General features: G+C 35.9%; 1 protein-coding gene and 1 long non-coding RNA gene across 7 annotated transcripts in view; both read right to left on the bottom strand.

Annotated features, from left to right (window-relative positions):
• The window catches only part of LOC106069841 (lysophospholipase D GDPD1-like), a 256,943-nt gene that overhangs the window by 191,463 nt on the left and 39,565 nt on the right, over nucleotides 1–25,915 (bottom strand). For all 6 annotated transcript variants that reach the window (XM_056006398.1, XM_056006396.1, XM_056006399.1 and 3 more), the window contains one exon: nucleotides 23,614–23,656. In XM_056006398.1, coding sequence (XP_055862373.1) covers nucleotides 23,614–23,656 — 43 coding nt within the window. The remainder of the gene's footprint in view (nucleotides 1–23,613; nucleotides 23,657–25,915) is intronic.
• Nucleotides 12,728–22,301, bottom strand: LOC129922070 (uncharacterized). Its single transcript, XR_008774073.1, has 3 exons — nucleotides 17,577–22,301; nucleotides 13,654–13,742; nucleotides 12,728–12,879 (listed from the first exon to the last, which is right to left on the bottom strand). It is a non-coding gene; the product is annotated as an uncharacterized LOC129922070 (long non-coding RNA).

A 25,915-nucleotide genomic window follows, 5' to 3' on the forward strand; every position in this document is an offset into this window, starting at 1 on the left:
AAGAATGCTCATCAGGAATTCTACATTCGCAGATATAAGGAACGAATTTATGTAAAAAATGCTTTTGAAACACACATTTGAAGGTTAAATTATTAAATAATGAAATCAAAAAACTATATTTTGTATTTTCATGTGTCAAAGTAAAAAACTGTCTGCGCAAAGTGTAGTTCTTAAAATTAGATCTAGATCTAAATCCTTTCGATCTTTTGTCATGTCAACATTGTAAACAAAGCCTAGATCCATATAATACTATACCTTTAATAGAGTCGGTCAACTTTTTTTTAGGGTCTTAAGTTTGTTTTAGGGCTACAATTAACAGGGGCGGATTGGGTATCAAAATCGGCCCGGGCATTACCATATAAAACGGCCCACAAATGGCATGTCATATATTTTCGGGGGGGGGGGGGTATCCCACTCCGCAATTTATATACATATATATATGTGTGTGTGTATATGTAATTAACCTTCATTACATTCGGATCTTTCATTCTTTCAAACGTTTTTTTTTCTAGCCTAGAATACTCTCTTCCTATAATTAGTGGAAAGACAATACACACCGCCAAAGGGCAGCTAGGAAGTCCGGGGAAGCGCTGTGAGCTCCTCCTAGTGGGGTCCGGGGCGAAGCCCCGGAACAAAGAATTATTTCCGTTATTTTAAGCTTTAAAAATGCATATTCTGAGGTATCTACAGTGCAATTAGCCTGCTACTCTTTCGCTAAAAAAATTAAAAAACCAAATTTGCTATTAAATGGAGTCCAGCGACTGGTAGAAAATGGTAAAATGCTTTAGTTTTTGTACCGGAGGGGGAAGGGAAACCACAAAACCCCTTTTGGCTACGCTCATGAAATTTGATGACTGTAGTTTGCTTAAGTTGGCTGCACTAGGCAGTAAGTAAAATTTCCCTTTCAGACAATGAGGTCTGAGGCAAGTGATGTTTTGAAGACCCTCCCCTCCCGGCTACGCCCAACTGTTATATTATAGGTGTAAGCCTAATTCTCTACAAAATATATAAAGTTTAATAACGCATCGAAAACTGGATGTATGCATTCGTAGGATTACATAATGTATTCTATTTATACATTTATGTAGTCTGAAAACTATAAACAATACAATAGCAGCCTAATGAGTTTGAAGCTTTTTGGTATTACAAACGTTTCTTCAAAAAACAAGGTTACAAAAGACAGTTTGTGTGGAAACATAAACTCAAGTGTAACAAGTGACTTGGCTGAATTTAAGTCATTGGTTAATATGCATGACGCGTAGGACGTAATCATCTTCTTTTTTGAAGTAACGTCTGTATTATATAAGATAAGATAAGATATGAGTTAAGGTACATTTATATGCTCTTACTATAATAGGCCTAAATGAAATTTCGTTTATAAGTTTAAAAATAGTCCTATATTAGGCCAATGTGTAATGTGAAAGTAATAGATGTAGGCCTATAAAGTTGTTTCCAAGTTGAAGTGTAAGCAAAATATGTTTGTTTGAAAAAGGACTATATATGCCTCTCTCTTTCTCTTTATATATAGAGGTTATTTATACGTAGGCTATGTATGTCTCCTTCAGTCTCGAAGATAATGGATGCGCCTAGATGAATCACTGTTTTTTTTTCTGTCTTGGTGAGACTTATTGTAAAACTTAACTATTTACCTGCAGCTGTCAAAACATTTACTAGCCATTGTAATACTTATTGCAAACAGGCAATGAATGCCGCATCGTAGGCGAACCTCGGCTCCCTATTCAGGATACGTCGTCCCTTCAATTTGGCCAAGCCAGTTTAAGAAGCCTTCCATCCGATCTACTGTGGATATATATTACATCTTCCAGGATTGTAAAGGCGCTGTCGAGTACAAGCTAAAAGTAGATGCAGAATAGTGTTGGAGCCGAACACACATAATTCTTTTACGGTTTTACCCCGCTCTTGATGGAATAAGATGGATAATAACCTAACCTAGAGGATGAATTGTCAAACTATCATGTGAAGCTGACACTATTTTCAATACTTTATTTAGACAGCCAATTTTCACTGCTTAACTCTAAGCAAATTGCTAAGTGAAGATCAAATTTCTATTACCGGTACTTTCTACTCAAGTCACTCAAGAGAAATTTTATTAAGAAATGAAAAATTATTTTGATGCAGAGTTTGAGTTTAGGCACATCAGCACAATTTAGGCCATGTCGTGCATTTTGATGCATGTTTCAATTTTTTTTTTCTAAAGGAGCATACTAACTCCAAGAACCTGATTTGATTGTCACTAACTTTCAAATTGAAGGTGGTTTACCACAAGTGAGATTATCTTTAACTTTCTCCAATAACATTGTTGTTGTTTTTTCTACAAATGTTTCACTTTAATTTGTCATTGTGAAATAATAGGTAGAAATTCACCTTAAGTAAATATTACATTTAATCTTATTTAAACATTTTATTTCAATTCAATTCAGTAAGAAAAATTATTTCTTGTGATAGCACTGGGAACAGCTTTTAAGATGCTGTTCATTGTGGTAACAGTTTTAAAGTATTCTTAACATTTTTACTAACTGAGATATATATTTTATATTTATAACTAATTTGAATGGCTTTTCTTTTTTTTTTTTCTCAGCTGCTTATGAATTTTGAAAAATTGCACAGCAAATAGAGGAACACTTTTATCTGCTTCCACTTACACAAACCACATGGAAAAGTGCTATTGTACTGAGTAGATTATTGCTGTAACTTAGCCAAAAAACCTCAACAAAAGGATTATAAAATAGAACATTTAATCAACAATAAGAAACTAGATCTAAATCCAAACTAATCACACAACAAGCGTCCTTGTTTTCATAACTTCTCTAATCATCGGCCATCTTTGACTTCCTCTATCCTTTCATGTCTCTGTCCTGTGTCTCATGGTGCACAGTCTCGCACCTAATGACAGTGCGCAATGTAAAGTCATAACACTGCCCCCTCCTTAAAACTTTTCGTCTCTAACAAAGTTTGCTCCACCATGATACAGATGAAGCCGATCTATATGAACAACCTTGAAGATAGATAGACCTTGGACTCTTCTGTATTCTGTAGACCACGTCGTTGATCCTTTTAACGACACGATAAGGACCGTCCCAGTCACTCTGGAGTTTCGGGGATCTGCCTTTTCTTCTCCGAGGGTTGTACAGCCATACTAGTCGTTTTCCTGAAACTCCGAAGCATTTGCACGTTTATCATATCTAGTCTTCATTAGATCGCTGCTATTCTCGTCCTACGAGCCAGGAAATGTTTTTCCTCTATACGCCGTCTAAGATCAGTGACGTACTCAGTAGCAGTAGCTGGTGTATCCCTCGGAAATCCAAATAGCAGATCACTTGGTAAACGAAGCTCCCTGCCGAACAACATCTTTGCAGGGCTATATGTAGTGGTGCAATGGATAGATAGAACTCCTGTATGACAGCAGGAACATTGGAATGTATGTGTCCTAGTTGTCTTGTCGATCATCAGTGACCTTCGCTCGTGGTGTTAACCGGTTGTGTTGGTTAAAAAGAAAGATGTGACTTTGCGGTTTAGTGTAGATTACCGGGCACTGAATAATGTCACGCAAAAAGACAGTTATCCTCTTCCCCGCATTGATGACACATTGGACACACTTGCCGGATCAAGAATCTTTTCGACTCTAGACCTCAAGAGCGTATATTGGCAGGTAGCGTTGCATCCCAAGGGGGATGATAAAGAAAAGACGGCCTTTTCAGCTGGAAGTGGAACATCTGAATAATTTGAGAGAAGTGTTTCAGAGGATTCGAAGTGCGGGCATGAAGCTAACCCCAAGAAGTGTGACCTATTTAAGAAGGAAGTCAGGTATTTGGGCCATGTCGTATCGGGCGAGGGTATAAGCACGGATCCAGACAAAAGTGAAGCGGTTAAGCAATGGCCTGTCCCTGCAAGTGTACAAGAACTGAAAAGTTTTCTGGGGCTTTGTACTTATTACCGACGCTTTGTTCCTGGCTTCTCTAGGATTGCGGGAGTTCTTCATCAACTGACAGAACAAAAAAAAAACAGTTCAAATGGACAATAGAATGCCAGGGGCGATTGAAAAATTAAAAGAGGCTCTTCTTTCGTCGCCGATGTTAGCATACTCACTGATGGGTACACCATTCATTCTGGATACAGACGCAAGCGGTACGGAGATCGGTGCTGTATTATCTAAGAACATTGATGGAAACGAAAAGGTCATAGCTTAATTTAGTAGAAGGTTGTCAAAGTCTGAATTGAATTATTGTGTTACGAGACGGGAATTGTTGGCTGTGGTTGATCAATTAAACATTTTCATAAATATCTCTATAGACAAAGGTTTAAACTGAGAACTGACCACGCAGCCTTAAAATGGTTATTATCTTTCAAGAATACTGAAGGACAGGTGGCAAGATGGGTTGAACGGTTGCAGAATTATGAATTTGGAACTGAACACAGGAAAGGACTAATTTACCAGAATGCCGATGCATTGTCTCGGAGACCATGCAAAACGGAGTGCAGGCACTGCGGAAAGGCGGAAGAAAAAGAAATTGACTGTCGTCGTCTAGGAGAGGAGGTTACCGGGTCCTGGTCTGATGAAAAGATTCGAGAGGAGCAGTTGGAAGATGATGATCTGGCCCCCATTCTGCTATGGAAGGAGAATGCCAATCGGCAGCACATCTCTGAAAAAGGGGCTGCTACGAAGGCGTACTGGGCTCAATTATCATCATTAATGGTGTCATAAAAAGGGTCTGGAAATCCGTTCACGGCACATCAAGGCGTCTTCAGCTTTTACTACCTAAATGTCTGGGGTGCTGCAGGATCTCAACTCGGTGTCAATAAGACTCTAGATAAGGTTCGACAAAGATTCTGGTCCTTCATTGTCTGTAACGATTTGGCTGCCTTGCCTCTTAGTGCCAACACCAGACCAGTTGCTTTCTCTGCCTTAGTATTCCATCTGTTGACTTTGGCCGCCGCTTCAAACTGCAATCGGTAAACCGACCAAGAAACAGAACCGTCAAACAACAGCGGTTTAATTTTCCCCGTCATTTCATTCACTGTGGCCCCCGCATCTTGTTACTTTTCCAGCTCCGCCTTCATTTCACTACGTAGTAGTTGAATTTTAGAATCGAATTCCCCTACCCTCTTGGACCCTAGCTCAGTTACCTCATTTCTTATTTCGAATCGTCAATATCCTTCTTCAGTCTAGACACTAATGATTTTATAGAGCTCAGTTCATTACCTATTTCGGTTTTAAGTTCATCCTTTAATGATTTCATGTCTTCCTTCATTGAGTTTCCTATGCCAGTACTTATTTCGCCTTGTTCTTATTTCATTATAGGTCTCCGGGTCCTGTTCTTCCTCTATGATGCTTTGCCTAAGACGCTCCATAAGTACCTCCTTGTTGCCACTCACGTTCAGCTCCCGCCCTCTGAGTTCATGTCTAAGTTCCTGTAATGACAGGTGGCTAAGTGTTTTCCTAGACGCCATCCAGAATCAAAACGTTGATCAACTAAAACAAAAACTTATGTTGATTTACCCGAAAATGGAATCGCTCAATGTCTTGTGCATAGGCCTTCCTCTCCCCTTTTGTTGAGGATCCCACTTCTGATACCAATTGCTGTAACTTAGCCAAATAACCTCAACGAAAGGATTATAAAATAGAACATTTAATCAACAATAAGAAACTAGATCTAAATCCAAACTAATCACACAACAAGCGTCCTTGTTTTCATAACTTCTCTAATCATCGGCCATCTTTGACTTCCTCTATCCTTTCATGTCTCTGTCCTGTGTCTCATGGTGCACAGTCTCGCACCTAATGACAGTGCGCAATGTAAAGTCATAACACTGCCCCCTCCTTAAAACTTTTCGTCTCTAACAAAGTTTGCTCCACCATGATACAGATGAAGCCGATCTATATGAACAACCTTGAAGATAGATAGACCTTGGACTCTTCTGTATTCTGTAGACCACGTCGTTGATCCTTTTAACGACACGATAAGGACCGTCCCAGTCACTCTGGAGTTTCGGGGATCTGCCTTTTCTTCTCCGAGGGTTGTACAGCCATACTAGTCGTTTTCCTGAAACTCCGAAGCATTTGCACGTTTATCATATCTAGTCTTCATTAGATCGCTGCTATTCTCGTCCTACGAGCCAGGAAATGTTTTTCCTCTATACGTCGTCTAAGATCAGTGACGTACTCAGTAGCAGTAGCTGGTGTATCCCTCGGAAATCCAAATAGCAGATCACTTGGTAAACGAAGCTCCCTGCCGAACAACATCTTTGCAGGGCTATATGTAGTGGTGCAATGGATAGATAGAACTCCTGTATGACAGCAGGAACATTGGAATGTATGTGTCCTAGTTGTCTTGTCGATCATCAGTGACCTTCGCTCGTGGTGTTAACCGGTTGTGTTGGTTAAAAAGAAAGATGTGACTTTGCGGTTTAGTGTAGATTACCGGGCACTGAATAATGTCACGCAAAAAGACAGTTATCCTCTTCCCCGCATTGATGACACATTGGACACACTTGCCGGATCAAGAATCTTTTCGACTCTAGACCTCAAGAGCGTATATTGGCAGGTAGCGTTGCATCCCAAGGGGGATGATAAAGAAAAGACGGCCTTTTCAGCTGGAAGTGGAACATCTGAATAATTTGAGAGAAGTGTTTCAGAGGATTCGAAGTGCGGGCATGAAGCTAACCCCAAGAAGTGTGACCTATTTAAGAAGGAAGTCAGGTATTTGGGCCATGTCGTATCGGGCGAGGGTATAAGCACGGATCCAGACAAAAGTGAAGCGGTTAAGCAATGGCCTGTCCCTGCAAGTGTACAAGAACTGAAAAGTTTTCTGGGGCTTTGTACTTATTACCGACGCTTTGTTCCTGGCTTCTCTAGGATTGCGGGAGTTCTTCATCAACTGACAGAACAAAAAAAAAACAGTTCAAATGGACAATAGAATGCCAGGGGGCGATTGAAAAATTAAAAGAGGCTCTTCTTTCGTCGCCGATGTTAGCATACTCACTGATGGGTACACCATTCATTCTGGATACAGACGCAAGCGGTACGGAGATCGGTGCTGTATTATCTAAGAACATTGATGGAAACGAAAAGGTCATAGCTTAATTTAGTAGAAGGTTGTCAAAGTCTGAATTGAATTATTGTGTTACGAGACGGGAATTGTTGGCTGTGGTTGATCAATTAAACATTTTCATAAATATCTCTATAGACAAAGGTTTAAACTGAGAACTGACCACGCAGCCTTAAAATGGTTATTATCTTTCAAGAATACTGAAGGACAGGTGGCAAGATGGGTTGAACGGTTGCAGAATTATGAATTTGGAACTGAACACAGGAAAGGACTAATTTACCAGAATGCCGATGCATTGTCTCGGAGACCATGCAAAACGGAGTGCAGGCACTGCGGAAAGGCGGAAGAAAAAGAAATTGACTGTCGTCGTCTAGGAGAGGAGGTTACCGGGTCCTGGTCTGATGAAAAGATTCGAGAGGAGCAGTTGGAAGATGATGATCTGGCCCCCATTCTGCTATGGAAGGAGAATGCCAATCGGCAGCACATCTCTGAAAAAGGGGCTGCTACGAAGGCGTACTGGGCTCAATTATCATCATTAATGGTGTCATAAAAAGGGTCTGGAAATCCGTTCACGGCACATCAAGGCGTCTTCAGCTTTTACTACCTAAATGTCTGGGGTGCTGCAGGATCTCAACTCGGTGTCAATAAGACTCTAGATAAGGTTCGACAAAGATTCTGGTCCTTCATTGTCTGTAACGATTTGGCTGCCTTGCCTCTTAGTGCCAACACCAGACCAGTTGCTTTCTCTGCCTTAGTATTCCATCTGTTGACTTTGGCCGCCGCTTCAAACTGCAATCGGTAAACCGACCAAGAAACAGAACCGTCAAACAACAGCGGTTTAATTTTCCCCGTCATTTCATTCACTGTGGCCCCCGCATCTTGTTACTTTTCCAGCTCCGCCTTCATTTCACTACGTAGTAGTTGAATTTTAGAATCGAATTCCCCTACCCTCTTGGACCCTAGCTCAGTTACCTCATTTCTTATTTCGAATCGTCAATATCCTTCTTCAGTCTAGACACTAATGATTTTATAGAGCTCAGTTCATTACCTATTTCGGTTTTAAGTTCATCCTTTAATGATTTCATGTCTTCCTTCATTGAGTTTCCTATGCCAGTACTTATTTCGCCTTGTTCTTATTTCATTATAGGTCTCCGGGTCCTGTTCTTCCTCTATGATGCTTTGCCTAAGACGCTCCATAAGTACCTCCTTGTTGCCACTCACGTTCAGCTCCCGCCCTCTGAGTTCATGTCTAAGTTCCTGTAATGACAGGTGGCTAAGTGTTTTCCTAGACGCCATCCAGAATCAAAACGTTGATCAACTAAAACAAAAACTTATGTTGATTTACCCGAAAATGGAATCGCTCAATGTCTTGTGCATAGGCCTTCCTCTCCCCTTTTGTTGAGGATCCCACTTCTGATACCAATTGCTGTAACTTAGCCAAATAACCTCAACGAAAGGATTATAAAATAGAACATTTAATCAACAATAAGAAACTAGATCTAAATCCAAACTAATCACACAACAAGCGTCCTTGTTTTCATAACTTCTCTAATCATCGGCCATCTTTGACTTCCTCTATCCTTTCATGTCTCTGTCCTGTGTCTCATGGTGCACAGTCTCGCACCTAATGACAGTGCGCAATGTAAAGTCATAACACTGCCCCCTCCTTAAAACTTTTCGTCTCTAACAAAGTTTGCTCCACCATGATACAGATGAAGCCGATCTATATGAACAACCTTGAAGATAGATAGACCTTGGACTCTTCTGTATTCTGTAGACCACGTCGTTGATCCTTTTAACGACACGATAAGGACCGTCCCAGTCACTCTGGAGTTTCGGGGATCTGCCTTTTCTTCTCCGAGGGTTGTACAGCCATACTAGTCGTTTTCCTGAAACTCCGAAGCATTTGCACGTTTATCATATCTAGTCTTCATTAGATCGCTGCTATTCTCGTCCTACGAGCCAGGAAATGTTTTTCCTCTATACGCCGTCTAAGATCAGTGACGTACTCAGTAGCAGTAGCTGGTGTATCCCTCGGAAATCCAAATAGCAGATCACTTGGTAAACGAAGCTCCCTGCCGAACAACATCTTTGCAGGGCTATATGTAGTGGTGCAATGGATAGATAGAACTCCTGTATGACAGCAGGAACATTGGAATGTATGTGTCCTAGTTGTCTTGTCGATCATCAGTGACCTTCGCTCGTGGTGTTAACCGGTTGTGTTGGTTAAAAAGAAAGATGTGACTTTGCGGTTTAGTGTAGATTACCGGGCACTGAATAATGTCACGCAAAAAGACAGTTATCCTCTTCCCCGCATTGATGACACATTGGACACACTTGCCGGATCAAGAATCTTTTCGACTCTAGACCTCAAGAGCGTATATTGGCAGGTAGCGTTGCATCCCAAGGGGGATGATAAAGAAAAGACGGCCTTTTCAGCTGGAAGTGGAACATCTGAATAATTTGAGAGAAGTGTTTCAGAGGATTCGAAGTGCGGGCATGAAGCTAACCCCAAGAAGTGTGACCTATTTAAGAAGGAAGTCAGGTATTTGGGCCATGTCGTATCGGGCGAGGGTATAAGCACGGATCCAGACAAAAGTGAAGCGGTTAAGCAATGGCCTGTCCCTGCAAGTGTACAAGAACTGAAAAGTTTTCTGGGGCTTTGTACTTATTACCGACGCTTTGTTCCTGGCTTCTCTAGGATTGCGGGAGTTCTTCATCAACTGACAGAACAAAAAAAAAACAGTTCAAATGGACAATAGAATGCCAGGGGGCGATTGAAAAATTAAAAGAGGCTCTTCTTTCGTCGCCGATGTTAGCATACCCACTGATGGGTACACCATTCATTCTGGATACAGACGCAAGCGGTACGGAGATCGGTGCTGTATTATCTAAGAACATTGATGGAAACGAAAAGGTCATAGCTTAATTTAGTAGAAGGTTGTCAAAGTCTGAATTGAATTATTGTGTTACGAGACGGGAATTGTTGGCTGTGGTTGATCAATTAAACATTTTCATAAATATCTCTATAGACAAAGGTTTAAACTGAGAACTGACCACGCAGCCTTAAAATGGTTATTATCTTTCAAGAATACTGAAGGACAGGTGGCAAGATGGGTTGAACGGTTGCAGAATTATGAATTTGGAACTGAACACAGGAAAGGACTAATTTACCAGAATGCCGATGCATTGTCTCGGAGACCATGCAAAACGGAGTGCAGGCACTGCGGAAAGGCGGAAGAAAAAGAAATTGACTGTCGTCGTCTAGGAGAGGAGGTTACCGGGTCCTGGTCTGATGAAAAGATTCGAGAGGAGCAGTTGGAAGATGATGATCTGGCCCCCATTCTGCTATGGAAGGAGAATGCCAATCGGCAGCACATCTCTGAAAAAGGGGCTGCTACGAAGGCGTACTGGGCTCAATTATCATCATTAATGGTGTCATAAAAAGGGTCTGGAAATCCGTTCACGGCACATCAAGGCGTCTTCAGCTTTTACTACCTAAATGTCTGGGGTGCTGCAGGATCTCAACTCGGTGTCAATAAGACTCTAGATAAGGTTCGACAAAGATTCTGGTCCTTCATTGTCTGTAACGATTTGGCTGCCTTGCCTCTTAGTGCCAACACCAGACCAGTTGCTTTCTCTGCCTTAGTATTCCATCTGTTGACTTTGGCCGCCGCTTCAAACTGCAATCGGTAAACCGACCAAGAAACAGAACCGTCAAACAACAGCGGTTTAATTTTCCCCGTCATTTCATTCACTGTGGCCCCCGCATCTTGTTACTTTTCCAGCTCCGCCTTCATTTCACTACGTAGTAGTTGAATTTTAGAATCGAATTCCCCTACCCTCTTGGACCCTAGCTCAGTTACCTCATTTCTTATTTCGAATCGTCAATATCCTTCTTCAATCTAGACACTAATGATTTTATAGAGCTCAGTTCATTACCTATTTCGGTTTTAAGTTCATCCTTTAATGATTTCATGTCTTCCTTCATTGAGTTTCCTATGCCAGTACTTATTTCGCCTTGTTCTTATTTCATTATAGGTCTCCGGGTCCTGTTCTTCCTCTATGATGCTTTGCCTAAGACGCTCCATAAGTACCTCCTTGTTGCCACTCACGTTCAGCTCCCGCCCTCTGAGTTCATGTCTAAGTTCCTGTAATGACAGGTGGCTAAGTGTTTTCCTAGACGCCATCCAGAATCAAAACGTTGATCAACTAAAACAAAAACTTATGTTGATTTACCCGAAAATGGAATCGCTCAATGTCTTGTGCATAGGCCGTCCTCTCCCCTTTTGTTGAGGATCCCACTTCTGATACCAATTGCTGTAACTTAGCCAAATAACCTCAACGAAAGGATTATAAAATAGAACATTTAATCAACAATAAGAAACTAGATCTAAATCCAAACAAATCACAAGCGTCCTTGTTTTCATAACTTCTCTAATCATAGGCCATCTTTGACTTCCTCTATCCTATCGTGTCTCTGTCCCGTGTCTCATGGTGCACAGTCTCGCACCTAATGACAGAGCGCAATGTAGAGTCATAACAATATATTAGTCATCCAGAGTCTCTTGTGTCATTGACTTATGAAGACAAAATGCAACAACAAATTATCAGTCCACACATTCTAAAATGAGGAAAAGCACTATAAGCTGCATTATTAAAAAAAACAACTGAAATGCATCTAATAAATGTTCTTTCTCAAGATTAAAAATAATGGCTGAAATTTGCATCTTGCATTATACAGCATGCTCAGTGTACTCTGGTCAAATCTGATTTGTGGACTTGTGGGAAGAGGGAGCATGCAAACTCAAGACTAGGGGTGCCACTCAGCCAAACAACTCATGTTGACATGAATAAACTAAAGAAATCTGAAGCTAAATTTTGTTCTGGCAGTGAATACATAGGTCAAGAGATGTATGAAGATATAACATCTAAAGAGTTATAGGCTCCTATTTTTGTACAAATATTTGCAGGCAACCCTTTCATTACTCACTCCATCTTTTTACAAAGCCAATTACAGTTAGAATGAAGGGATGACATTATGGATAATATTCTAATTGTGTTTTATGAAAAAAGAATACATCAGAAATTTAAATGGTCATCTTTATATTGATAAATGATAATTATATTGATTTACAAACTAATTAAAGTCATACAAATATTAGTTGTTGTTTTTTTAAGTATTGATGATTAAGCTTGTAGGTGATATCTGAACAGTACAATAATTTTTTAACTGTAAAAATATACTTTTTTTTTTTTTTACTAGGTATTTGTTTTGACCATGCCACATTGACATAGCAAGTAGAGATAATATCTATGAAAAATTATTAAATTAATATAGACTTTGTACAGGAATGTGTCTTTAGCTTGACTGAAACAGAAAGTTTGAGTAATCCAATAAGTTTTCAGTTGTATGCTATTTAAAACAGGCAGTATAGTTTTTAAAATCTTTTTAGTGTGCTAGTTAGCTTGATACAGATTACATTTACATTTGTAGTTACAAAAAAATAAAATGTTTAATAATTGAGAATCTAACAAGTTTTCCAAGTTGTGTAAATATTTATTTAATGTCAATTATACATTGAAAAAATAATATTTAGAAATAATTTTTCAAATCACTTTGCGAAAAATATTATTATTAGTTATAGCAATAATGCTCAAGTCCTCAGAAATTGTAGTTTGAATATCATCATAGCAAGGACAACATAATATTCATGAGCTTCCAGCTAACAGCAAGATACTGGTAGGTATTATGGAGCACAGTCATTCTCCTTCAGCTCAGAGGATCACAGGCACTGAACGAATTCTTGTACTGTTGTTGGAATAGAAACAACATACATTACATTCTTAACAAGTCACCAATTCAATGTTAGTTACATATAGTACTAAACTTCCATATGTTTTAGTCCTATATGGATAAAATCAATTTTGAAAACATATAACAAAACAGTTATTTAAAACGTATATTAGGACAAAAGTTTTACATAATAAATGTTATGAGAATTTATTATGAAACAAAAAAAGATGCAAACAAATATTAGGAAAAAAGAAAAAGAATAGTTATGTTACAAATGTTAGCTCTAATCATGTATTGTTTTTTGAAATGCACAATTATAAAACAAATTTCCTCACAGATAATACAAATTATTGTTATTATTATTATTATATAATCTTTGACATTTTAAATATTGAATGGAATGTAGTTATAGGAAAAGCTGTACTGAGTATTTGAACAAAGAATTTTGAAAATCAAAGTACTGCATACATAAAAATATGCAAATTTAAAGGAAGAACTTGAAGACTGCTTTTATTCTTTTTGCACTTGTAGCTTTGTAATGATCAAGGCCGTCTGAACTAGTTAGAATTGTATTTTTTGGTAACATCTCTCTTTAAAAAACATTTAAGACACTTTTTCTAAATAAAAAAAAAGGGGGAATTTTAGGAAAATTCCAATCTTGGGAAATGGTTAGACACTGCTGTATTTTTTAAACCATTGATTGAGATGGATTTTTCTTTTATCTGATCTCCAGTGATGTACTAATTTGATAAGATTAAGAGTATTAAATTTTTGAACTGCCCTACTAACTAGAAGTTTCAGTTTAAAAGTTTCTGGCATCCATTCTGTTTATAAACTCTTAGGAATAAGAAAGCATCATTTCGTCTTGAAATCCACATCTGCGGAAAAGAAAAAAACAATTGCTTTAATGTGAGCAATAATAAAATTGTTATTTTAAAAATCTCTAAATATGTATAGTGACTTAAGCATTTTCTCAACTCATCTAACATCATTCCCACTATATAATTAATTCTTACCCAAGAAAGTATAATTTGAAAGAAAACACCTTAGATAAAAAAAAATACAAGATAATAATCACTTATTCTTTATGTGGCTATAACAGCATTATGACTTTAAAAAAAAATATGTTTAATAATATTTCTTTCGATCTACATATATATATAAAAGGCTTCGCACAATATTGAAATCTAAGTCTACTCTCATTCATTTTAAGCATAAAGTCAAATAGTGGCTTAGACTGAGTATATACAATGGGCTTTGTTGCTGAACATAAAAATTATATATGTGTGTCAGACTATTCGCCTAAGTTTTCAGTAAAAGAAATTACAAAAGTCTTTCTCTATAGAAGAAGTTACGAAGGCTATATAATATACAACCACAGACGTATATATACTATAATAAATATAGGTTTTTGATTTCTAGTTACGATTTATTTAGGTAGGTGCTGTTTTACTATTACATACCAAGTATTAGAGTTTAGAATAACCCAGGTTCGTTTCTTGTGCATCGCTATTCGCTAACACCGCATATCATCTCTCCATTACTATATTTAGATCTATGATATAATTATAGATTCTATCTTCAGACTAGAGTGCCAAGTCTATCCTATGCTATGCCTATAGTCAATTTTTTATTAGAATAAAGTCTAGATATTACTGAAGACTAAAGTTTATTAATTCTTAGCTTACACGATATAGACATAGGACATAGATCTAATAATAGGCTACTGTAATATATTTACTATAATCTATACTTAATCTACTAGACTAGAGATGTATCTATAGATATATCTTATAATCTAGTCAATCTAGATCTATACAATATTCACTATAATACTTCTACCCCCCTAACCCTAATAAATTAGTACTTAGACTTAGATCTAAATCTAAGTCTAGATCTAAATCCATTATGGATTATTAATAGATTTACTTTTCAATGCCTAGACCTAATAATAAAATTGCTAATGATGTCTAAGGACTGATTATTTTTATTTTTTTAATAGTAATAGGCCTAATAGATCTAGGCCTAGACTCTACTTAAATCTAGTCTAAAATAATGACTGTCTAAGACTCAAGAATACTCTAGATGATTGAGACTTTCTCAAATAGGTGTTGTTAATATATACGGCATGTCGGCTGAAAGTAACATGTATACAAAGAATCTTCTATATATATAATTCTCTTCTTCCCTCAAGATTTTTGTCGAGTAGCAAGAAGTAAAGGAAAGATCACACTGCGGAAAGTACACGAGAAAACATGATGGGGGGGGGGGGGAGAACACGTCACAAATTAGCAGGGACCGTTGCAATATCACTCTTTTTTTAAAATTTCAACCTCACGGAAAAAAAAGGGGGGGGGAAGTAATCTACTCTGTAGTAACTATCGAGGCGACAGAACACGCTCAAGACTTTGGACACAATGGAAAGATCACTCTTTTATTTTTGCAACTCGGACGGAGGGAGTTATCCTAGGCAATTTAAGAGGCGAAAATAAATGACAATTTTCGTCATTATATTTCAGGAGATTTGTACGAGTTTTCAAAAGATTTTAATAATTGCCGGATATATCCAGAACTTTTTCGTATATTTTGCAATTACATGAGATTTCCAGGATCTCCTATTAAATCGACAGGAGGCCGCAGGAAATCTGTTATAAGTTACACCTAAAATAAGCGCGGGTCCTATAAAAGTGCGGGGCCCACTGGGGTCGCATAGGTTGCAGTGGCCTAAGGTTGGCCCTGCAAAATAGCGGCGTATACTACGCAGCCGGTCGACTAGTACATATATAAAGTGCTTTTTTTTGTAAAAAAAGAAAAAAAAAAAGGTGCCGGTACTCAGTAATAGATTGCCTAACTTTCAACTACTAATAAATTAACAATTAACGTTGAAATACAAGAAAAGTAATAATTTTTCCCGACATTGAAAAAAGGTGTCGGTACCCCGTAACGGTGCGTACCGTCACAAAAATATATGTATATCTCAATCTTCTTTCATTAATTTTTTTTTTAGGGGTTATTGCTACTTAATACATTGATACAGGATCGATTCATATAAGGCCTAAGTATACAAGCAGGATCTCGAGCATTGTATACTTTTTTAAAAAAAAATCCAAATTTTTATGGAAGAGGCAATATATTATTTGTTTGAAGTTTGTAACTTCTTAAATTCAGGCTAAAAATATCGAAGCCTACATTTTTACACTCACTTCTAAACAATTAGAAGAGATGGACAGACTCATGGCGTACCTTGTGTACATTTGCAAAAACACAAACTCTCTTTGTAATCTTATCAGTTAGACTTTCAAAACTATTAAAAATAATTCTATTAATTATTCCTTTTTAGAATAAGGATATAAACAGAAATTTGCCATATGACTTTGTCTAACAGAAAAAAAAGAAACTTACGTCTATTCATACAGTTATTTTTTTTGAACTAACAAGTACATTCATCATAATGCAGCCATGTGATTTTTCGTTTATGAACATAGCATTATTTAGGACCAATATTTTACAAAGGCTGCTTGGAGAAATCAGGTATACCCATTAGAATAAAACACGACCCCTTTACTCAAGAAAAATTTAACAAAATAGAACAGACACAAAATAGACAGTGACATTCATAACAAACTAATATTCAAAATTGATTAGAGTAACACCTTTTTAACTAATCATTTAAAGTTTAAAATCACTACAATTTTTTTCAACAATTATTTTGTGTATGAAATTGTGTATCGGAAAATGCCGGGTACTTGAAATAAGCTAGTCCTAAAAAAACAACACAGATCTTGGGTAAAATACTCATCAAATAAAGTACTGTAAATGTGTAGTTTCACGCGCTAGTTTCAGTTTTTTTTTTTATAGCCACTATCGGGTTATATCCCAACTACCCGTATTTTTGTGCAGAATTTTTTTCTCTATCAGGCACACTTAAAATTATAGCATAATAATGTCAGTTTAATTTAAAAAGAGAACTGAAAATGCAAAGATATTTAAGGAAAAAAGACACTTCCGGCCCAATTTGTAATTCAACTTTTTAATCACAGAAACGAAACGGACTAGTCCAACATAGCCCTTTGAAATTATGTTTTTTACTTTGACCGTGTACGAAAGGAAGCGGAAATAAAAATACATTATGATGTAAGACAATTAGAAATGAGCTGACTTAGAAGAAAAGAAAGACAATATGCTTTAAAATACAAAATTTTTTGCTATTTATGTTTATGCTTATAAATTCCATCCATATTATGATATAGTAAAGGATTTCGCTATTATAAAGTAGACGCTATTGGGAGACTAGAGGGGCCAATTTATATGCATCAATGCCACCTTGTATAGGTTTTATTTCATGACTCTAACTATTGCTTATAATTTACAACAATGAAGCTAAATCTGTAATCCAGCCTCTGGGCAGACTGGGTCCTATTGCCTTGGGCAGCAGCCAGTCTAAAGAAAACCTACTGTTGTTCAGAGCCACCTCTTGACTTCTGTGCCACTTTGGACTGCATTTAGTGTAAAGAGTGGTATTGGCCTGCACGAGCCAATTATCACTTTAAAAAATACCCTGCGCTGACTTGTTTTATTTACAACATAACAACAATACTGTGTTAATATTCAGGTAGAAAATAGCTTTAAATAAAATAGCACACGGATTCTTACAATTAAAATAACCTACATGCCATTTTAAAAAAATATTTATAAAAAAAAAAACAACTTACTGTTAAATGTACTTATACAGCTTCTGACACTAAGTACAAATTCTTTTGAAAACCATAAGAATATACTGTGGCATCTGGGTAAAATTTTAATCCACACCATGAATGGTAGCAATTTAAGATATATTTGGGATCCTTTGTGCACTTCTTTTGTACTTAAAGAAAAGTTAAGACCATAATATTTAGATCTAGATCTCTAGTGTGAATAGTAGATACACAGCTCAGTTTGGTACGGCCTGGCATGTGTGAGAGTAAAGAAAATAGATCCAACTAGATTGGCTAGTCCTATCTACTAGTTGTTGATATTTGGATCTATACAAGATATGAGTAGTGATCAATAGAGGTAGTAAACGAGTAGACTAATGGGCAAGGGCTTAAGACAGTAGTGTTGCTTATAAGAAACAGTAAATCAGTATAAAGATCCATATTCTATATCTATGTCTCTCAATACATAATAATATATAATAAGGATTGTCTTCGAGTCTGAAGTTTAATCATTAATGAAGAATATAATCTAGATCTAATATAAATAGAGAGTCTAGATAACTCGATTTATATCTAGAATACTGAATAGAACAGAAGCAGAAAGAAGGGTGAAAATGCAACGGTGCCTGGTGATTACATATGCCCAACCTGCGATCGCAGCTGTGTATCAAGGATTGGCCTCTTTAGTCACACACAAGAAGTTGCAAAGGGAAAAGATCGTCTCTCGAGACGTAAAATGCCACAGAGTATAAGTTTGTATTAGTAGGCCTACGAGTGAGTATGAGTAATGACTCATAGTAATAGACTATAGAATATTGATCTATATAGATAATATGATCTAGATAGAATCTGAAGTAAAATAAAATATATCATTAAAAATGATCTGTGAGCCAAGCACAAGTTCAAGCAGAAAGTTGAGAAAGTCAGATCATAATGACATAATCATATAATCAATGATAATCATCATTCAAAAGATCATCTACATATGATATATAGATCTAGATTATCTGATACAGACAGAATTTGATGATGAAGCTGGAGAGATCTATCTAGATAGCAAAAGGATTCCAGCAATAAAACGAACAATTAAATCAAGAAGTTAACATGAGTAGATAAACACTACGTTCAAAATATTTCTTAGTCATAATTTTGGTAACAGAGCTAGAATCTATAGGCATAGCCAGATTTTTATAACAACAAAATCTGATTTAGCAACTTAAAAAAGAGCATTTACATAGATAGTGTTCTACCTAGTTTATATATATATATATATATATACATATATATATATATATATATAATTAAAATCCCATTAAGCACTTTTGTTCCAAAATATATTATAGTAGTTTGTATGGTCGTATTTGTAGATATAGTTTATAGTCATAGGTCACTAAGTTTGCGTCAAAGTTTACATGTTTACTACGTGTAAAATTACTTTTTAGTGAAGTAGGGCCCAATGATTCTAGAATTCTATTGGGCGAAGAAAAATTGGGAAAAATCTCAAATTATTATTATGGTATTTAGAAGAATTTGATATTTGGAATTGTATTTAGCTAAAAAAATTAATAACTTGCAGAGCCGAAAGTTTTATGCATATTTTTTTAGTTAGTCATAAATATATAAATGCTTTTAATTTTTAATGGTTGATTCTCCATTAGTACAAAAGAAAATAGGTACAGATGTTAATAAAAGTTAGTAAAAATGTGAGTTCGTGTGTATATATATAGGCTCAGTGACTCACTATTGTTATATTTTTAGACTGACTCACTCACAGACTTAACTTATATCATCCATTATATCGGACTACCTAGGTAAAAAATGACACTATCGAAAATGTATTGACTCTTCCGTTAATCACTTATTCAACTCATATCAATAGTATACAGTGTAAAAAAATAATTGTCAAATGTGATGAAATGAGAAAAAAAAATTATCCAAGCTGGCAGCATCATTCAATCATCGTAGATGTCGCAAAATAAGTTTATACCGGAAGTACCTCGCCCTTAGGTTTGGCGTTGAACCAAACTTATGCTCAGTTACCTTAGTGTTGGCAGTCCTGTATATATATATAGTCTATGTTCATATGTATTAAAAACAAAAGGAGCACGAGATGAATAGAATATAAAGTACAATTAAAGCGGGTTTACCCGATTTGTTAAATGAATGGGTTTATAAAGTACGTCAGGAGTCTAAATAAGGAACGAATTTATGTAAAAATGCTTTTGAAACACAAATTTGAAGGTTAATTTTATTAAATAATGAAATCAATAGACTATATTTTGTATTTTTATATGTCAAAGTAAAAGAATATATGTGCAAAGTGTAGTTTTAAAAATTAGATCTATATCTAGATCCTTTCGATCTAAACATGGTAAACAAGGCCTAGATCCATGAAATAGAAATACTTTCATAGAGTTGGGCAACTTTTTTTTTTGAGGATCTATAGTTTGTTTTAGGGCTACTATACATACGTCACTGTTCCAGTTAGCGCCCAAGGAACATTTGTGCAAAGTTTCATCAAGATTGGTCAAACGGTTTTGATTTCTATTCGGGACATACATACTCCTTACATTCTACTTTATAGTAAAAGATTTGAATGCCAGGGGGACAATAGTTGAACTTTATTTAATGATTTGATTGCCAGAAGGACAAAAGAGTGTTTGTGTCTGTTTGTCTTTGCCATCGGTGTCTTGTATCCCTTCTGTGATGGAAAAATCACAAAATCCATACCCAAAGAGTGTTTTGTTATCTCTAAAATCTTTTTAGCTCTCTTATGAATGTTTTTCTCAAACAGTTGCCTAAATGGGTTTTGATTTTTGCCAATAAACTTTACCAACTCTAGAAACTAAACTCCAACTGTCCTGGACTATAAACAAAAACCTCTCTGTTTTACTATGAGTTATATTTCATTCAAAAAACATCTCACAATGTGTAATGTAACAATCCAAAACAAAAACAATCTTGAAGTAAACAACCTGAATTGCCCCCTTCTCCTCTAAAGTTGTCAGGAGACCCTGGCTGACCAGAACTCAGTCCGCAGACTTAATTAAACAAAATACACACAAGAAAAGTATTTGTTGTTGTTTAATGGAAAGGATGGTGGCTTTATCAGAAGTGAGCTTAAATTATACTAAGGCAGACGATTTAGCAATACGTTTCCTGTACAAACTACGTTTCAGATTTCTTTATGACTTAGTGCAAAATGTATAAGCTTTTTTATTTTGTCTTGTTTTGCTCAAAACATATCAACATGGGTGAGTCTCAATTTATATAATATTTACATTGTGTTCTAAAAGACGGTCGTGAAGAAAGGATGGTCTAAAAGCCATGCGATTTACATCCTTTTATGTGCTAAATGCGTGAACACAAACTCCTTTGGGGAACAGAAAACCCAAGCAGTATCAGTCAGCGGGGGAGGGGGGGGGAGGGGGGAGGAGATCGAAACAAATTCAATACGCGTTCTGCTTATTAACTTAGTCCAAAAGAGTAAGCGCAATCAAAGCTAGTCAGACATGTTGGGAGCAAAATCTATATAAATCAGAAAAATAATAATAATCTTTTATAATATGATAAATGACTTTGAAAGAATAAAATTGAAGCTGCAGAAGTAGCTCGATCATAGGATATTGATCATCACCAGTTGTTTTTTTTTAATTAACGATAGCTGTTACTATTATAAACATTGTCAATGCATGCACTCGCTATTTCTGACTTTACCAGTGCAACTTAGTTCAGCAGAGCTATCATTTTCAAAATAATTATTTTTAATAGGATTGGCTTTACTTGCTGAACAGCAAATAGTTGAACAAAAGATACACTAGTTTTTTTTTGTTTTTTTTTTCTGCTACTCGGAAGGTTATAAAAATGCAGTTTTCGTATAGTGATGTGCTGTCTAATGATAATACATTAGAAATTTAATCTCAACTGATTAGCAATGGATAGATACAGCGCTGTATTTCACCAATGATTAACAGTTCTCAAACATAACTGTTTTTGAAATGTAAATACATATTTAATTAGAAAGACATAATGAAGCATGTGCTTATTACTACGAAACACCAAATAATCATTGCCACTTTGAAAAAAGTTCCATAAGCATTCAGTTTTATGACACTATTAACTGCAAGAAGTTAAAACTGAACTGGGTGTATTACTTTTAACAAGCGAAATATTAAAAAATCCTTTAAAAAACAAACAAAGCTTATCTAAGGGAAAGAACTCTGCACATACATCAATATCTCTCAATAATATAAAAGATATTTCTCCTAATCAATATCAAACAAAATAATTAATTACCAATATATATATATATATATATATATATATATATATATATATATATATATATATATATATCCTTCTTCAGTCGTTAAGCGACTATGGATCATTCATGGAAATGAATGCCTGGCACTAGCTATGGTGGGAGCGATGTCCCCCACAAGCAGACCCTCCCTCTCCATGAAGCGGATGTATCGAAAGAAACGGCAAGTGCCGATATAGTTTCAACTTGATCCGAGATAGGGATGTAAGAGAAATAGCATGTACAATTATCCAAGGAGACCAAACCCTGCATATTTGTAAATACTGAAGGATTAATTTCCCTTGTCGGTATCAAACAAAATAATTAATTACCAGTAATAAATTTAATATATTTTTTAAAATGATTAATGTCTTGTGCAAGTTTAATCTTCATCAAATAATGGGTGTTGAGAGAAAATACTGTTAAGACGAGGGATTGAACTAAAGAAAATAACTCACCGAGTCTCAAATCGCTGGTATCCCTTCGATTGCAGAAGAACAATCCAACTATGATCAATCAATATCCCCGATAAAAAGAAATAATGTCAAAATCTCCAAAAATCAAATTTACATATACCGATTCACTAACACAATAGAAAACAAAATCCTCAGTCGAGAAATCCAAAAATCATAACTAAAGTTTCTTAACACACTTACATACTAGTCAAGGTCATTTACGCCCAACAGCATGAACAAAAATCACCCTACTTTGCACGTGGAAAAAAAAAGTTAGTCAGGGAGTAACAGGGTTACAACAATACGTATACAAACTTTTTAACAAACAGAGTGAATTGAAAGCTTTCTGAAAAAACATAAAAAATACTTTTTAAAAAAATTAACAATGCTTATATTAAGTTTAATTGTATCAATTAGTTTGGATCAGTTATGTGATTAACAAAAATAAATCTGTGCAATTAGAAATATTTTGAACAATTTTTTTTTTTTTTAGCCCAATATCATGATTTTAACTTTCTCAATGCGCTATGATCCTATCACTTGTTGGGAAAAAGGGGGTATAGGGTCAATGTTATCATGTTCGCATTTTAAAAAAATATCTTAGAGCTTATGCCTAGTCAATGGGACTAATTCAACCTATACCACCACATCTGTCAAGTATGATTTCTTTCCTTGTTAAGGATGACAAACAAAAGAATTAATTAACTAATTGTTGTTGTTTTTGTATTGATTATTATGTTGTCAGGAAGAAGAAATGATTGTGCAAAATTTCAGCTTGATCCGAGATAGGGTGTGGAAGAAATAACGTGTACAGACAGGTTGATATAAGCTTTGTAAAAAGTAGTAATAACGTTTTTAAAATGTAGAAACAATTTTACACCTACACGAGAAAAAAAGCATATATATAAATCTACTAGACTTTATGATATTCTAACTGTCTAGAATCTAGAGTTAGAAGACGGTGCTCAAAATGTTCCTTAACATTAATTTATTAAAATTTTGAATAAGTTGGGCCTGTTCAAGATCAAGATTTTCTAATTCTCTAGCCAAATTTTATGCTTTGAAAAATTATAACTGTCAAACTAGAATTTTCTCAGTGTGGCTAAATAGCTAGAATTTTTTTTTCTTAAAGATATGCATCAACAAATCAACTGTCAAATTTCTAAGAACCGTTTTCGATTACTGTGTCCACCAATGTTCCAGGTATTTTTAATGTTTAATGTTTGATGATTTTGCCGAAGAATGTGCAACCTGACTAGAGGAATTGTAAAAATATAATCAAATATAAAAAAATACTTACTTTCTAAAGGCTTCCATTGTATTCTCAATTCTTTCAGCTGCACCTACAATATAATTGAAATCGCTATAGTTTAATAGAGTTTCATTGCATAATACACTCTATGTTAGCATCTTTATGCTGAAAGAAAGGTTGTATTTTTTATTTAAATAATCGACATTCCCCCCCCCCCCCATTAGGTTATACTGTCGGAAGTGGTTTTAAGCACTCCACTACCAATAAATACCGCAAACTCAAAGCCTTCCCTTTAACATAAAAGATGCTATCTCCCGTGGTACCTCGTGAGGTTTGGACTAAGAAGTTCATTATCTTCAAATCTAAAGGGGCATGTACAAAATAAACTTCGTCTGTCGGTATGATAAAACGCGTTATTTCTCCCACTTCCCACTCTCAGATCAAGTTGAAATTTTGCATAATTATTTCTTGTACCTAACAAAACAAGAATCAATTTAAAATTAACCTATTAGTTAATTATTGATAATACTTTATTTTGTTTGGTAATGAAAACAAGGAAAACTGTGACAGGTGTGTTGGTATAAGTTGAATTAGTCCCCTTTACATCAACTTTAAAAGCTGTGTAGAGAATTAGGTAACAATAATAAACGATAAATAACAAGGTTACAAAAGACAGTTTGTGTGGAAACACAAACTCAAAATCGGCCCCCGAAGTAAAATGTTTTACATAATTCGGATAATCCTTCAGAGTTGAAGATAGTTTACTTCCTGGTCCAAACCTCCCGCAGGACGACGGGGGATGGGAGCAGGCAGGGTTTGAACCTTCGATCGTCGATAAATCCAAACGACAGTCAAGCGCGCAAACCGCACGACCAGTGGTCCACCCAGGTAGGCTTCAAAATTTTCAGAAAGAACATCCGAATGAAATTATATCAAAGACAAATGAGAGATAAGAATGGCGAAAGAAGGTTAACAGATCTTGTGTAGTGCCCCAACCGTCCCGCAGATCAAAGGATACGTGAAAGTGAATGTAAAGTTAGATGTGAACCTGGCCTAACTAGTTTGTGGTCTATAGGGCAGATGATGTAAAGTTCATCTGTCGTTGTGGCCTACGGTTAACGAGGGTGTCATGTAGCCAGCACAACGACCAACCGCCTTTGCTTTTCCCCAACTAATGTCAGGTACCCATTAGAGCTGGGTAGACTCAGAAGTTGAAAATCCCAGTCTTCACCAGGATTCGAACCCGGGACCCTCGGTTCGAACTAAATAAGTTAATTTCTTTGAAAAGGCTCAATCTCATTTTCGAATTCCGCTATATAGAATAATGTTCACGAAAATGATGTTTATAAGATTACTATTCGTCTTAAATTAGGTGTAACATATAATGCATACTAATTAGCTTTTTCTTATAAAAAAAACTGCTTGCATAATTGATTTTTAAAAATTAGAATTTTCGCTTTCAGGAAAAAAAAAAGTAGCCGTCGCATCAGAACTTTGAATGGTCTAAAATATTGTGAAGTCGGATTTTCAATATCTCTTCTAGTTTACGAGATCTAAACGGGACGGACGGACAGACGGACAGACATTTCACACAAAACTAATAGCGTCTTTTCCCCTTTCGGGGGCCGCTAAAAAAACCTTCTATGTTCATAAGCACTTCGCTGACACAGTGGTTAGCGTATTGGCCTGAGGAGGCTTCAGCCCTCCAATTCAGCTCTTGCAACTTTTAAAAACATAAAAGGCATTTAAAAAGCGATCCGGTAACATTCATCCAGTGGCCCAGATACCCCATTCTTTCTCCCCTCCCTTTTCTAACTGGTCAAGACAAGTGATAGAATCATAGCGCATTGAGAAAGCTAAACGATGACATTGCTCTAAACAAAAGCAATTGTTCAAAATATTTCTAATCGCACATATTTATTATTGTTAGCCTAGATCTATTACAAATTTAATTACATGACGGATCTATATTAATTGATACAATTACACTAAATATAAGCTTTGTTTATTATTATTATTTTTTTGTTTTTAAATTGCCTTTAAAAAAAATGAGTCCACTTTTTGAGCATTGAAAATGCTAAAAGCATGAAAATTGCGATTATCAAAAACAGTAGTAATTCAAATTTTTCCAATCGTAGAAATTTATTAAAAATTAATTGCATGATTGATTCAAAATAATTGATAAAATTTGTTAATAAGAATTTTAAAAAATATTTGTTTAAAAACTGCTTTTGAAAAAGCAGCACTGAAACCTTTTCCTTGATGCCCCTTCCCCCATTGGTCCACGTTAATGAATGGATCATAGAGCACTGTGTGCTGACATGCTTTTATTACGTCATCCTTTGTTGTG

Source organism: Biomphalaria glabrata, chromosome 12 (genome assembly GCF_947242115.1).
Source record: "Biomphalaria glabrata chromosome 12, xgBioGlab47.1, whole genome shotgun sequence".
Classification (NCBI taxonomy): Eukaryota; Metazoa; Mollusca; class Gastropoda; family Planorbidae; genus Biomphalaria; species Biomphalaria glabrata.